The sequence below is a fragment of the Trichomycterus rosablanca genome, chromosome 26 (genome assembly GCF_030014385.1).
Source record: "Trichomycterus rosablanca isolate fTriRos1 chromosome 26, fTriRos1.hap1, whole genome shotgun sequence".
Taxonomy (NCBI): Eukaryota; Metazoa; Chordata; class Actinopteri; order Siluriformes; family Trichomycteridae; genus Trichomycterus; species Trichomycterus rosablanca.
The window spans coordinates 17,257,181-17,272,673 of NC_086013.1; the positions used below are offsets into that span (position 1 = coordinate 17,257,181).

General features: G+C 41.7%; 3 protein-coding genes across 3 annotated transcripts in view; 1 reads left to right on the forward strand and 2 right to left on the reverse strand.

Moving 5' to 3' along the window:
• Positions 1-3,696, reverse strand: part of zbtb20 (zinc finger and BTB domain containing 20) — a 102,548-nt gene extending 98,852 nt beyond the window's left edge. Inside the window, exon 1 of the mRNA XM_062988433.1 lies at positions 3,660-3,696. The gene's annotated coding sequence lies outside the window, so the exon portion shown is untranslated. The remainder of the gene's footprint in view (positions 1-3,659) is intronic.
• A 104-nt stretch (positions 3,697-3,800) lies between these two features.
• tex55 (testis expressed 55) lies at positions 3,801-6,155 on the forward strand. Its single transcript, XM_062988435.1, has 4 exons — positions 3,801-3,920; positions 5,096-5,244; positions 5,653-5,715; positions 6,059-6,155. The coding sequence occupies exons 2-4, from the start codon at positions 5,116-5,118 to the stop codon at positions 6,101-6,103; spliced, it is 237 nt and encodes a 78-aa protein (XP_062844505.1). The 5' UTR covers positions 3,801-3,920; positions 5,096-5,115; the 3' UTR covers positions 6,104-6,155.
• Positions 6,156-8,012: 1,857 nt separating this feature from the next.
• The window catches only part of arhgap31 (Rho GTPase activating protein 31), a 39,248-nt gene continuing 31,767 nt past the window's right edge, over positions 8,013-15,493 (reverse strand). The window contains exon 12 of the mRNA XM_062988431.1: positions 8,013-15,387. Coding sequence (XP_062844501.1) covers positions 13,234-15,387 — 2,154 coding nt within the window. The 3' untranslated portion in view covers positions 8,013-13,233. The remainder of the gene's footprint in view (positions 15,388-15,493) is intronic.

Sequence of the window (15,493 nt, forward strand, 5' to 3'; positions counted from 1 at the left end):
GCAGACGCTTTTATCCAAAGCGACTTACACAATGAGCAATTGAGGGTTAAGGGCCTTGCTCAGGGACCCAACAGTGGCAACTTGGTGGTGGTCCAACTTTACTAGTCCAGTACCTTAACCACTGAGCTATCACTGGCCCACTACTATACTACAAAGTGTTTAAAAATAGTTCGCTATTGTAGTCACTGTAATGCATACTATTTATTATTTATACTATTTAGTATGTTAGTATGCCATTTGAGAGCTTACCGCATGGAGCAGTCGTCATGGAAACCCGAGATTGGTTAACGCTGGTTGGCTATCCAGCGCCAGTCACGGTTCTATTTTGACACGGTATTTTGTCCCGTTTTAGTCACCGAGCCGTACCCGCGATATTCGGCTGATTCTGCGCTCCCTCTGGTGGATTTAACCCGGTATAGCAGCACTGTGTCACGGTTTGGGTTCACGGAGGGACACCGACACCGGCTGCCCTAAACACTCCGAGTCAACTGAAGACCTGTAACCTAGAAACCGACTGTCCAGATGTATCTGCAGTGTCCCAAACCACACAGTGTCCACTTATATAGTGCACGACACTGGGAACGCTGGCATTAAAAACAGTGGAACACATTAGCTGGGATTAAAAATCCCACAGTGCGATACAATAGTGTGAATGGAATAGGGAGAAGGCCACAGTTTGGAACACAGATGGTTTTGAAACCTCAATTTGTATTTCCCAAGTATGGTTTTGAAGGTAAGAGCAAAACTGGAGTGCCGGGTGGAAACCAGACATAGCACCATGTAAAACACCCACACAGACTATAGATAAGTGTCGAACCCGGGTCTGGCATCCACACCGTTCTATCCACTTCTCTACCATTATGTTCAGGGTGCTGCCCAAAAACAGTGGGTATAAACAAACACATATTTGTCTTAGTAAATTAACATTTATATCTACTTTTAATACCATTGTTTTCAGCTGCACTGCAGATGACGACTCTCTCACTTCTCGAGTCATTTTGCGGTGGAACCGGCTGCAGTAGCCGTTTGTTGGTTGGTTCTAATCTGAAGTGATTCTTGCCGGTGTTTTTACTCTAAATGTTAAACGGTACGAGCCGCCAGAGGCTTTACTTATAAACGCAACTTAAGCGCGAAATGTTGCATTTATTACAATTGGGCTGTGAAAATGGGGTTAAAAGTGCGTTCCAAATGGGTGTCATTTCAGTTTCCCCTCAGAGACCTTCCTACAGAGGGATTAGGGCACGATAACGATTACTTCGAAATGGACTCTACAGCCGTAGTATTTGGTTATGCGCCTTGTTTGCTTAATTAAAATAAAAAGAAATATACATAAAGAAAATAATCAGACATCGTCCCGGGCTAACATATACAGTGTATCACAAAAGTGAGTACACCCCTCACATTTCTGCAGATATTTAAGTATATCTTTTCATGGGACAACACTGACAAAATGACACTTTGACACAATGAAAAGTAGTCTGTGTGCAGCTTATATAACAGTGTAAATTTATTCTTCCCTCAAAATAACTCAATATACAGCCATTAATGTCTAAACCACCGGCAACAAAAGTGAGTACACCCCTTAGTGAAAGTTCCTGAAGTGTCAATATTTTGTGTGGCCACCATTATTTCTTAGAACTGCCTTAACTCTCCTGGGCATGGAGTTTACCAGAGCTTCACAGGTTGCCACTGGAATGCTTTTCCACTCCTCCATGACGACATCACGGAGCTGGCGGATATTCGAGACTTTGCGCTCCTCCACCTTCCGCTTGAGGATGCCCCAAAGATGTTCTATTGGGTTTAGGTCTGGAGACATGCTTGGCCAGTCCATCACCTTTACCTTCAGCCTCTTCAATAAAGCAGTGGTCGTCTTAGAGGTGTGTTTGGGGTCATTATCATGCTGGAACACTGCCCTGCGACCCAGTTTCCGGAGGGAGGGGATCATTCTCTGCTTCAGTATTTCACAGTACATATTGGAGTTCATGTGTCCCTCAATGAAATGTAACTCCCCAACACCTGCTGCACTCATGCAGCCCCAGACCATGGCATTCCCACCACCATGCTTGACTGTAGGCATGACACACTTATCTTTGTACTCCTCACCTGATTGCCGCCACACATGCTTGAGACCATCTGAACCAAACAAATTAATCTTGGTCTCATCAGACCATAGGACATGGTTCCAGTAATCCATGTCCTTTGTTGACATGTCTTCAGCAAACTGTTTGTGGGCTTTCTTGTGTAGAGACTTCAGAAGAGGCTTCCTTCTGGGGTTACAGCCATGCAGACCAGTTTGATGGAGTGTGTGGCGTATGGTCTGAGCACTGACAGGCTGACCCCCCACCTTTTCAATCTCTGCAGCAATGCTGACAGCACTCCTGCGCCTATCTTTCAAAGACAGCAGTTGGATGTGACGCTGAGCACGTGCACTCAGCTTCTTTGGACGACCAACGCGAGGTCTGTTCTAAGTGGACCCTGCTCTTTTAAAATGCTGGATGATCTTGGCCACTGTGCTGCAGCTCAGTTTCAGGGTGTTGGCATCTTCTTGTAGCCTTGGCCATCTTCATGTAGCGCAACAATTCGTCTTTTAAGATCCTCAGAGAGTTCTTTGCCATGAGGTGCCATGTTGGAACTTTCAGTGACCAGTATGAGAGAGTGTGAGAGCTGTACTACTAAATTGAACACACCTGCTCCCTATGCACACCTGAGACCTAGTAACACTAACAAATCACATGACATTTTGGAGGGAAAATGACAAGCAGTGCTCAATTTGGACATTTAGGGGTGTAGTCTCTTAGGGGTGTACTCACTTTTGTTGCCGGTGGTTTAGACATTATTGGCTGTATATTGAGTTATTTTGAGGGAAGAATAAATTTACACTGTTATATAAGCTGCACACAGACTACTTTTCATTGTGTCAAAGTGTCATTTTGTCAGTGTTGTCCCATGAAAAGATATACTTAAATATCTGCAGAAATGTGAGGGGTGTACTCACTTTTGTGATACACTGTACATGCTACACGGGGCATAATCGGAATCCTGGACTGGTAATCAGAAGGTCACTGGTTTAACCCCCTTTACTGCCAGGTTGTCAGTGTTTGGCCCGTGATTGAGGCCCTCTACTCTCAATTGCTTGGATTGTATTAATACACCAGTATCACCAGGAGCAATCCATCATGGGGCCTAAACAATCGCATGTATGTAGACGCCCAACCGGCTGATAGCACCCCTGAAGATTTGAACCCTAGATCTGAGAGGTACTGGGCTAGTGTAATTTGCCTCTGCACCACCTGAGTGCTTTATAATAATAATAATTATTATTACTTATTACACCATTTACATTTGTGATTGTAATAGTTACTATAAAAAAAACTCAACAAATAAAAAGTTTAGTTCATAATACAAAAGTTCATTTCTTCTAAATTTACACTATAAGTTCATTCATAATTTAGTGCAAATACATTTAGAGAATGAATTGTTCTAACAGTACGATAAATTAAGTAAAATCAAAATAAATTCAGCTATTTATTAGATTACTGAATAAATATTATAAACAGATTTAAATTAAACTTTAATTTTTAAAATTCTGAGGTAAATTTGGAAGCGTTTACTTCTATCCTAACAAGTTTACCTCAGGAACATCCGGGTACATCACTCACCCGCTCACATTCTGACGGTTGAAATTTGAACTGGTGACCGTTACGAGCGCGTCCTTGTTAGTGCGCGAGCGTGTGATTTGAAAATAAACGGTCGGTTGACTCGTGCAGCTGGGTGTCTCGTGCTCGGTTGCCGGGGCAACCGTGTGATTATTCGCGCCCGTAGGAACAGCAGAAGGGAGGCTGAGCTGAACTGAGGGGAAACACCGCGACTGTTTTACTTCATTTTGATTAAATTCAGCCATAAACCCTCACACTGAAGAGGTAAAAGGTTCTATAATACAGATGAAAGTGAACGGAAAATCATTTCATTTAGTTTGAACTATAGCTGCTTAGTTATTTAACAGAAAAGCGTTCCTAACTGTACCGTAACTCGGTGTAACAGTGTTCCGCACAGCTGAACTCTTATCATCGAATCTGTAGAAACTCAGTATTTAGTAAATACTCAGCTGTGGTAAGTTATGTACTTTTGTACATAATGAATATAGACACTAGTTAAATTAAATACACCTTTAACATTGTGGCAACAGTTTGGGGAATCCCCTTTCTTTTACAGCATTATAATTACAGCATTTATAATTAATTCAATACATTTTCGGCATTTAGCAGACGCCTTTATCCAAAGCGACTTACATTACAGTTACAGTATACAGTCTGAGCAATTAAGGGTTAAGGGCCTTGCTCAAGGGCCCAACAGCAGCGACCTTCTGATTACTAGTCCAGTACCTTAACCACTAGGCTACGGCTTGCCCCTGTATACAGATATGGTTTGACTAGTTGGGTGCAAAGAAGCTCCAACTCAATTTATTTGGAATGAATTCCACTTGGATTATGAGCCAGGCGTTCTCTTCTCTTCCAACACCAATGCCTGACCTCACTGACTGGGCACAAATTCCCACAGACACTCCAAAAGGCTTGTAGAAGGGCTTCCCGGAGGAGTGAATAATATTAAAGCTATGATGGAAAGTGCACATGGTTTTGGAATGGCATGTCCAACAAGATCATGGTCACGTGTCCCAATACATTTGTCCATATAGTGTACGTATACTCTTGGTTTTGGAATGAGATGTTCAGCATGCACAAATGGATGTTTTGTTTGGGTGTCCACATTGTTTCCAACCATTCGATCCTAATAAGGCTCATACTCAGACCTGCGAATGTTTAATATTTCAAAATGATCGCACATGCCATTTTCACTCACCTGTAACCAGCGTTTCATAAAATGCCGGCCGTTTAGCAGGGGAGTCTGCATGTTTTCCTTTGTGAGCAGTGAAGACTTTGGTAACAGGATGAATGAAAACAAGTCCTGGTGTTCTTCAGATTCTCATGATAGCACTTGCAGTTCTGTTTCACTGTGTTCTTCAAATATTTCCACATTATTTGCATCAGAAAAACAATCAAATATTAACGAGTTCACTTTTAATTGCCTTTTCTCACAGTCAAAAAGTGATGTGTTAACATGGCAGATTCAGGAACAGCAACTAAAGCAGTGGATGCAGCTGAGAGTCCAACTGACGACGCCTACATGGGCCCTTATGAGCGCTCAGTAAGATACGTGGAGAACCATAATATCCTTCAGATATATCAGGTCAGAACGGATCTCGGATCTCTACACGCTGTGTGTCTGTAACTGTATATACATTTTACAGCTTACTTTCAATCTACTGTACTTACAGTTCAGGATATCAAGGAAATGAGTATTATTCATGCAGGGAAACATGATTAAATGATCGTACGTGGTACTCACACGTACACTGGATTCCATTTACTGTTTCTTATCATTACTCTGAAATTAGAGCTCAATTTGATGACCCGACACCACGGCTGCCAAAGCTCAACCGGAGCCGGAATTAAAACTCTTATTTTTGTGAGCAGCGCATTGTATTAATGTAGAAAACGAGCAGCGTAAGGGACGACCCGGTGTTATGAGAGGCAGGAATCAGCGGTGAGGTCTTCAGTTATTATTCATCTCATTTTCTCTCTACTGTCTCATCAGGAAATCACAGAGAACCTGCTTTATGAAAGACCAGCTGACCCTTTACACTTCATGTTAGAGCAGGTACGGTGTGTGTTTCCTATTTTTATCATGTAGATGTCATTCATTTCCCAGCAAATTAATGTAAAAGCGGTGTCTTTAACTAGTGTTGGCTCATTCCTTTGGATTCCTTTTGGATCTGTAAGCCTTAATGTTCCTCATCTTAGAAAAAAGAACCAATTACCCAGTAAAACAACCAAAAATGTGAAGATTTTATACTGAGCAATTCCTGATATCAAACCACAAATCAAATTTGAAAGGGTCATGGTTTTGAGAGCCTTTTGAGAGTCTTTTAGCTGTGTAGCTGTTGCACTTTAACTTTACAATAAGGAATCAAACAGTTTTTTTCTTTTGACTGTCCGTGTAGATACAGAAGATGATCCAGTCACGTGAAGCTTCGATAACGAAGTAGGATTCTCAGGAACGTGGCTTTGCATTATACAATAAAGAGCAGGTTAACCTCACGTGTTTAAATCAGGGCATTATTTTCTGTTGATGCAGCGTCTAAAGCAACAATATATGTGAGAAAATAAAGGATCAACTTTAACTGAAGATAATTCAGTAATAAAAGTGGTTAAAATAGGTTCATAAGTATATAAATAAAACAATACTTAATAATATTAGTAATAATGGGGCAGCACGGTGTGCATAGCACTGTCGTCTCACAGTAAGAAGGGTTTGGGTTCGATTCTTTCCTTTGTGTCCTTCCTGTGTAGAGCTGCATGTTCTCCCTGCGGCCGTCTGGGTTTCCTCCGGGTGATCCGGTTTCCACAAGTCCAAAATCGGGCAGAGAGAACGATTGGAGCTTTTAGAAATTGTCCCAAGTGTCTACTGGTGATGGACTGGTGAACTATCCGAGGTGTTTCCCTGACCAGGATAAAGTGATAGTAAAACATACAATGAATGATCGAATATTATCAATAATATAAAATATATTTTCATATATGCACTAACTGGTTGAATGTATTAATACTTGTTTTATTTGTATTTTTTGTTTCTGTCTCGTGTCAGTAATTGTTTTATTTACATTTACATTGTTTTACATTATTTTGGGTTTGAAAAATGAAAAAAATATATAATACGTTTCAATGCCGACGTTTTTAATGCATAATCTGTGGTTGAATACAGTTCAGTAGCCTTAAACTTAGCCTGTTCATCAAGACAATTGTAATGTTTATAAATGATTTCATAGCTGTTCACAAGGAAAGAAAAACTTCAGCACTAAAGCAGCCCTGAAAAGTGGCCACTCACAGCTCAGCTCTATACCGACCCAAAAAGAAAGTTGCTTTATGTTCCGGATTATAAAACTAGCGGGATCGCACAGCGTACAGAGATTAGCGCGAGGCTATTTTGCCGGCTGAAATAAAGGAAGTCTTTGTTTGCACTAGGTTCTCCTTACACTGTATCTCTGTGGTCATCATCCTGAACTTTGAAGCTGCATCTGCTGTTTCAGCTGTGCCACATAAAGCTCAGTTAAGTACATCCTTTCAGTCTGATTTAAGGCCAGCCAGAAGCACAGGGCTAAAAACAGAGGCCGGAGTACACACCAACGGCAAACGCATTTCAGAGTGGAAGCTCAGAACAGGACGTTTCGATTCTCTCTGCCTTTGACAGGCTGCTTTTAATTAGGAACATTATAAATCTTAACAAAGCCCGACTGTCTGCGCTGATCAGCCCGAGTATAAAAAACTGCTGAACTTTATAACGAATTTACTGCACGGCTAATCAGAACCATTTGTATGAACCATCAGCCATTTGTAAAACCTTCATCAACTGCAATCATTTTCAGTTCTTTTCAGTTGTAAGGTTGTAATGCTTTTTCATTATTTCATGTCTGTACAAAAGCTTGTGTTGAGTATTGGTTCATACACACACATACGGATTTCAACCTATATATACTGTATATGATTTATTTCGGCTGCACCCAATAGGCATCCCCACAGCAGATCGTTCATCTGTGTATTTGACCGCCCTTCTATTGATCTGAGCTTGGGACGGAGGCTAGGGGTGCACGGCTGTGTGTCCCCCCCCCACAACGGTTAGGTTCATATACAACCATACACCTTCTGTATTTATGAGCCCAGCTTGGGATTTGGGATTTAAACCGCTGGAACTTAAGCAGCATTACACCACACAAGCTCACACATTTCAACCTATACATTGACACATAAATCCAATATCATAAGTGCAATCTGTAGCCATTATGACGCATCATGAGCATTGTTCTGTCCAAGTACATTATTTCTATAAGTGTATATTCAGAATCCAGAGAAACAAAGGCAGGTGGAAGCACCACGAATCACAACGTGTAGATTTGTACAGTAAATATAAAGTATATTTATTGCTGTTTACAGTGAATATATAGAATAAATCCAGTTTGAGCGATATAAAAACATTTTAAAATAAAAACAAGTGTTCTTTGGTTTAAACGGGTATTAACAACATAGAATCTACAATCTTTATTCAAACATCCTGTAATTCAATATAGCTTTTAGCAATCTCAGTAACATTCCTTTATCAGGAGGACATTGTGGACGTGGTAAAATCAGTATCTGAACACATTTTTACCTCTCTAGTCCTACTGCTCATACATTTCCGTCATTCAGTTTCTCTGATAAAAAAACCCCGATGCCAACAGATACCCAACAACTCAACCCTCTCGCAGCAGAGACGCATCATATTTTATGTCAAATCCACTGTAAATCAAAGTGTGTTCTCTATACAAAGACCACAAGTGGTTATTCAAATATCAGCATTTACCTATAATAACAAATCTGGGTTTTATACAACAGAAACGAGAAAATAAATCCCCACTTTGTAAGAAATAGACATAAATTGTATAAATAAATACATGCTTTTTGATTTCCAGGCAGTTTTTGTACAATCAGCTGTATCTTATCTTTTTTATAAACATTTAGTCGAGTGCCACCGGTTGGCATGTGCCAATAATTCTTTTTACAATATTCCACCATCATAAACACACATTGTTCTCAGGAACACTTCAGAATATCATCACCGCTCCCTTGTGCACACTAGCAAGTGACAAAATTCATCTTCAGTAACTGATCTGTAACACTATATTTAAGAGTCGCCTGAGTTCTCCATTTACTGGCATGGTTTGGAAGCTGGAGAACCGTGTTAAACTTCACAAAGACAGCAGTCTAACATACACACATCTAACCAGACATTCTGAACAATCTTGTCAAAGATTTAAGCTTAAAGGGGCGTGGTAACAAAAAAAAACTATTATTAAACCAATCACACTTTATAAAGGTGGCCAATGAAGTGGGCCGCTAATTATTCACACTGACTGGTATAGTTACACACTACGTAGCACACCTGATGATATTTGATCCAGTTTTGGGATGTAAAATGTACAATAAATGTGTATTTAAACACTTTAAGACTTGACTCGTGTGTGTGTGTGTTGGATCGAACTCCTCTGGTGTTCCGGCTTCGGCTGAGTGGTTGTAGTCGTGCTAGCTTTTACCACCGTTCGTAGCCAACTTTTCTAAGAACGTTCCCAAGACACCAAATCTTGTTAGGAGAATATCAGATGGCCTCGCAAGACTACACAGACAGTAACTGACACCGCAGATCAAACCCGGATCCCCTAAGCAGCGACAAGCATCACGCTGGCAGGATGAATAAGTAAAATGCAATGCGAATTAAAAAATCCCTATAATAACATTACCCACATCATCACGCTTGCATTTAGGGTGGGTGGTGGATGGTTGGTTAATCTTTTCCTCTTATGGTTGATTTATTTTAACATTAAATACATTTTTAAGAAAAGTAAGACAGTGATACAGTAATAATTATTCAGCAGACCGTATAAAAGCGACAGACAAACCTGCAGCAATACAATATCTCGCCGAACACGAGGTAAACCTGCATTTCCCTTCAGAACGAGCCACTTTAGGTAGCCAGCGATTTCAGGCAGCATTTATATCCCTGGTGAAGTCACAAAAATGCTTCTATGGTTCATTTGATTGGTAGTTTTGCCCAGTAATGGCATAGATCAACATTTGTACTACGTTTATAATACTGCAGTCGAACTGTACACTCTGCAAGTGATCCATTTATTCTTAAACACGTTCAACAACACGTCTAGTCAACTTCATTCAGATGCTGGTCTCAGGTGCCCCAGTAAACTACCATTCAGCCCCGTTTAGTGACATCAAGGGCTTTTAGGATACTATAAAACGTTAACAAACAGGGTTTTCAGATAAATGACAATAAATCATTGACCAGAACGGCTAGCACAACGGATGGCATCATTTAGGTTTATAGAATTCAATACATGAATCCCTGCTGGAGCAAAGATTGTAATTGTAATTTCAGTACTGGCAATTTATTTACATCAAAAATCTACTGTGTAAAATCCACTTCATCATACACCTACGGTAGAAAAATACTGTTTAGTGGCTGTAGCATTACAAAACTTCATACCAATGCATCTTTAATTTCCTTACATTTATTTAAGCATTACGTGGCAGCTAATACTTCAATAAATGTATGAACAATTTCACGATTCATTTTACACTTTTTTCTGGCTACTCCAGTATTTACCTGCTTTGGCGCAGTTTTACACAGAATGCCCCTCTTAACACAACCCTCCTTAAGCAGCAATGTGTATTATATTATATTATATTATATTATAACTTATATTAACTATTTAGAGTATTCCTGTGAATTGGAGATTTCAAGTGAGCAAGCAAAACACAATTATATCCAAAAGCCGATTTGTGTCGGACTCATATTTAGGACGATTTCTTGAGGTGAATTATGTGGCGCCTGCACTTAAACAAGCGGTTCGATCCGCACCAGCTACACGTGAACCTACGTCTCATCACGCTATGCTTGGTTTACATCTTATTTTTCTTTAGATGTGCTGGTAAATGAAACAAACTCTATACAACATCAGCATTTTAGTGATTATATTATAATAAAACGAGCTTTTAGGATTGTTATAGCTTAATGGTTTGTATGTAAATACGACTTTATGGTAAATATACACACTGTAGTGTGAGCTGTTCTGATAAACGCTGCCATGGTTTCAATTGTGTGCACTTGCTTTCAGGATTTACCACGTGTACTGCAAAAAATCAGAGCCCACAACCCTGGTTATTTAGCACGGGTGGGGGGCCGTCGGTGCCTTTGGGGCTTTGAGGGCGTGTCTGTAACGTGACTGACGAACAATGAGTCCAGCCCAACGAGTTTAATCATTTCTTTTTAGCTATATTCCCCTTATTTATATTATACACTTTAATGAAAACAATGAAACTGGAGATACGGCTGCACATTGAGCATAAAATCTGATCAATTTAAAAGGTTTTACTTCATGATCTTCATTTAAAATTATAATCTGTGTTTGTACGGTGCGATGCTAAAGAAACGAAACGCGCCGCTTGTTCACTGTTGTATGTCACAGCAGGATTCTCCTGCTTTTGTGTGCTGGTTGCCAGTAGCGTGTTTGGAGCGCAGACACATTTGTACTGGATTTTGTTTTTCTGCAACACGTCCGATTTTAAATCGGATAAACTAAACAAAGAAAATAAAATAATGTGGCCTAAATGTGCAAGGATTTAAAGCTGTTAACCTTTTATTCCTTCATATAAACCTTCATATTGTGCATTGAGACATTCAGCACTAATTGCACCATTATTATAACACTGCGTTTCTGATATACTGTCACGGCTCAAATCTACTACACCCTACACTCATAAAAAAATACATTTGTGAATGGCTTTTGTAATTTCATCCTTCATTTCTCTCTCTTAAGCACCGATATAATATAATACTGTAAACAAGTGTCTTCTTTTCATTCAGTATAATAACCCACAGGGGCATTTTCAACGCTTTACGTTTGAATCTGGCTGATATTATAATCCTTGAATCTTTAAATCAGGTATGAAATAAACGATTGAATGCCCACACTACAGGATTTAATTCCATCTTAAACCTAATTAGGAAAAAAAAAAGCTCTGAATTCCGGATTTATGTAACACTTATGTGAATATTTAGTGCAAGGCCACTTGAGCCAGATACATACAGCAGTTAGCTTTGAACCTATTGATGAAATGCTCTTATCTTTTGAAGTGCTATCTTTGATGCGATGGAATTCCTTACCAGCAGCAGCAATTAAGAACCTATTCTACGTTTATCGCTCGTAGAACTGGAAGGCACCTTGTTCAGTCGACGGTAGCCTCGCGGAGCCAGGTGTGATCTCCTAAGGACGAAACGTGAGAGTATGGAGTGCGGAAGCGAGCGGGAATGTAGATTTATTAGCGTGGGATCAAACTCAGTCTGAAAGATATAAGCAATTTTAACGTCCCCTGAAGGTGGGATTTGGTGTAACAAGCTACTAAATGTTCAGCTGAATAGTGAGACAATTGGCAGACTGCTGGGACGGTAATTTACATATTATTCAGGACATGGGATGTAGCAGGAAATATCTGCGCTTGTCCATCATCGCTGTGGATGTGAGTGTCATGAGCGCAGTGAATACATTATTTGTAACAACGGTGCTGAGGATACGAGAAGGAGACTGAACCCAAATACAGGGGCAGAACAGAATCAGGAGCAATAAGAAAGCCAAAATGGCCATATTTTTGGACTAACAAGCTCTATGTGCAATACGTGCACTAACCAGCAGCTTTAGTTAACAAAGGAGATGAACGGCTAAAGCTGTGAACTGAATCAGGGTACTGCAACTGAACCCGGCAAAGCAGCTACTCAGTCCACCAGAATGCCGTGATCGATTGCAGACTGATCCTTCTCCCTTTGTCCCAACTAAACGCAGCAGAAACGCTTTGCTGAATCGTTTAGCACAACTCCCTGCAAGGAAAGGAATCAAACTGTACACTCTTAACCCTTTAATGGTCTGGTTTGGGTCGTATCTATTCCTTGGTTGACGTGTTAGACTCAAAATTATTGGTAGATGGTTTTAGGAAATCAGCTTTTCTAACCTTCATGTCAATTTGAAGCTGGCAGCTAAAAATCATCCATAAAAGTTGCTTTATTTTGTGATCACCTCATTGGTAGAAGCTAAACACGTGTACTACTAATAATATATATATATTTTGTTGTTGGTAGAATCTACAGTTAGAAATGCAAAAATATTATTTACTTGATGAGACCATTAAAGGGTTAAAGAGCAAGAACACTGACCCAGCGAGGAGCTGAGCTCTGGGCTTGGTTAAATAGCCCCGGAGTCAGCTGTAGCGCATAAGCACTGATGAGATTTGTAGTCCACTTGGGACCACAGTGGGTCAATTTGCTCTTCCTGCCGCGGGAGGAGGCGTCAGAGGTTACGCTAAACCGGACTCCACTGTGACCATCGTACAGGTCCATCCAGATACATCGTCATCTTCAAGACGCATCACAAGCCTGTTTTACAAAGATACCGTCTGCATGGTGGCTACGCAAGAGCTTGGATCGTGATATCCTAAGTTACAAGATCACACCTGGTTCTGCAAGAACATTCGGCAAGAATTGAATACAAATAAAACCTGATCACATTCAGCAGTATGTTAGCGATCACTCGATCTGTCGGTTGCTCCTGTTGTCAAAAATCATGGACCTCCTCTGAGGCTGGTAAAAGCAGCTGGTTGAGGTCTCCAATCTCTGCCCGCTCTTGGGTAAAGTCATCTTGTTTCGTAGCGTGACCCCATCCGGCGTTTTCAGGTTCTCTGAAAGCTCCTTCGTCAGAACGTTGAGGGGTGATTTTTCAACAGGACTCTTGATGGGTGATAAGGCCTGTTTACCATCTTCTCCCACTGGATGATAATCCATAATAGGAAAGGGGGGGCTGAACAGAATGAGGCTCTGAGGCCTTGGGCGATTTCGGAAGGACGATCGTTGATGCAGGGTGGATCGTTCCGGTCTGGGACAGTCCATGAAAGAGTCCCCGTTGGCAGACCGCTTTCTCCTCAGTACTGGGAATTCAGGCATCGGCTTGCCAGTCTCTGAGGGCTTTTCCATAGACGCCTGCCTTTGGATCCTTGGCAATGGTTTGCAGTTTTCCCGCTCCTCTTGGGGATCTTTCTTTACTTGGAGAGGAGACAAAGAATCTGCTTTATCTACATTCATCTTCTCTGGTCCGCTTTTTTCCTGACCCTTGCTCGTTTTCTCAGGAACCGGACTGGGTACGTGGCTGTACTGAAGCTTCGGAGGGATCACGGGGACGGCTTTGGCCTGGCCCGTCTTGATCATGAATGCGGTGCGCACAGAAGACACGCTCACCGGCGCCGAGTTGCGACGCACCGGTGCCTGTCGGTCCCTCAAAAACATCTCCAGCTCCGGAGACAATCCGTCAAGCTTCGGTTCTCCTCTCTTGTAATCGAGATCGAGGTTCTGCCGGTTGGAGATGTCCCGGATGCACCGGTGTCCCAGATCCAGGTTTAGTGAATACGGTCTGTGTTTCGGAGCAGACTTTTCCTCGTTCCTCTGAGCAATGCAGGTCTCATGAGACGCCTGTCGGAAAAACCTCTGCGAAGACGCAGAACCTTTCTGTTTCTGAGTTCCAGTGTTTCTCTTCGGTAGTCTGTTCATCTCTTCCTGGAGGACGCCAGGCTTGAGCTGTGCGAGCTGCGGAATGTCCTGTTTAGTCTCTGCGTTCGCTTTCTCTTTAATCCCTTCAAAGTTGGCATCAGGAATGAGCTCGGTTGCCTTTTCAAGACCAGATTCGTCCACTTGTGCTTTAACGTCAGCAGACAGAGCAGAGTCTGGTTCTGTGATTGTATCAGGTGGACCTGTGACGTTCACATGTTCACGTTCATCCTTTCTGCTTTCTTGGATGTGCTCAATACTGGACTCTTTGCTTTCAGGGACTGGATCTGTCACCGGCATTGTAAACATTGGGAAAAGGTTTTCCAGTTTTATTGAGTGTAGTGGGCTTGTAACCCACTCTTTAGTGGTGCTCAGGTCCTCCCAGGGTTCTACCTGATCCAGTCCTGCCAGCTGGCTTCCCCAGACGTCTTCCTCTTCCTGATTTGGTATTTCTATGCTAAGCAGCTTCTCGTCCAGACATTTTGGAGGCCTGTCCAAGCATCTGATTACTCTGGGTGTTATTTTAACACCGCCCCTGTCCGTCTTCGTTCTGTCCTTGTCCTTTTCAACGCTGCCCTTTTCATTCTTGTCGGTGGACGAAGCAGAAGATGGATCGATATCACTACGACAAATAGAATTTGCACTTGTATCGGCGTCCGCATTTTTCTCGACGGAATGCGCACAGGACTCTTCGCTGGAAGGCCAAGGCTCGGCGTCTTGCAGAATGTCCGTCTCCTTTATGTGAAAGAAAGGTGAGAGCTGAAGCGCGTTCGCGCCGATGTCCGACGACTCAAAAGAATCAAAGCTTTTGTGATCTTTTTTATCGGCATTGTCCAGGTAATTCCATCTACCGTCCTCTTTTGATAGCCTTTCTGACGGGGTATAAAGAGTAGCACCTGTATGGTCGGTCACTAGACCTTTTATGATGTCTTTGAAGTGTTCCTTTGTAGATACTGGGTGAGTGGGTAAACTGCTCCTGCGTTTAGCGTGAGCGTTAAGCTTCAGAGCACCATCGTTTCCAGTGATTTTACTCATAGAGCCGCTGGCTTTCAGCTGGTCTGTCTGTACGTTCGTTTCACACTCTGTGATTCTCAGCTCGGGGTGCGTATGGGACCACAGATCCGAACCGTTTGGCTTGACGTCCTATAAAATACATTATTTGTGGTGAGCTGTTATTCCACATTATTATTATTTTTTTTTTTTCCTAAATTTTAGCGCGTCCAATTTTCATCTTATCTATCATCCTCTC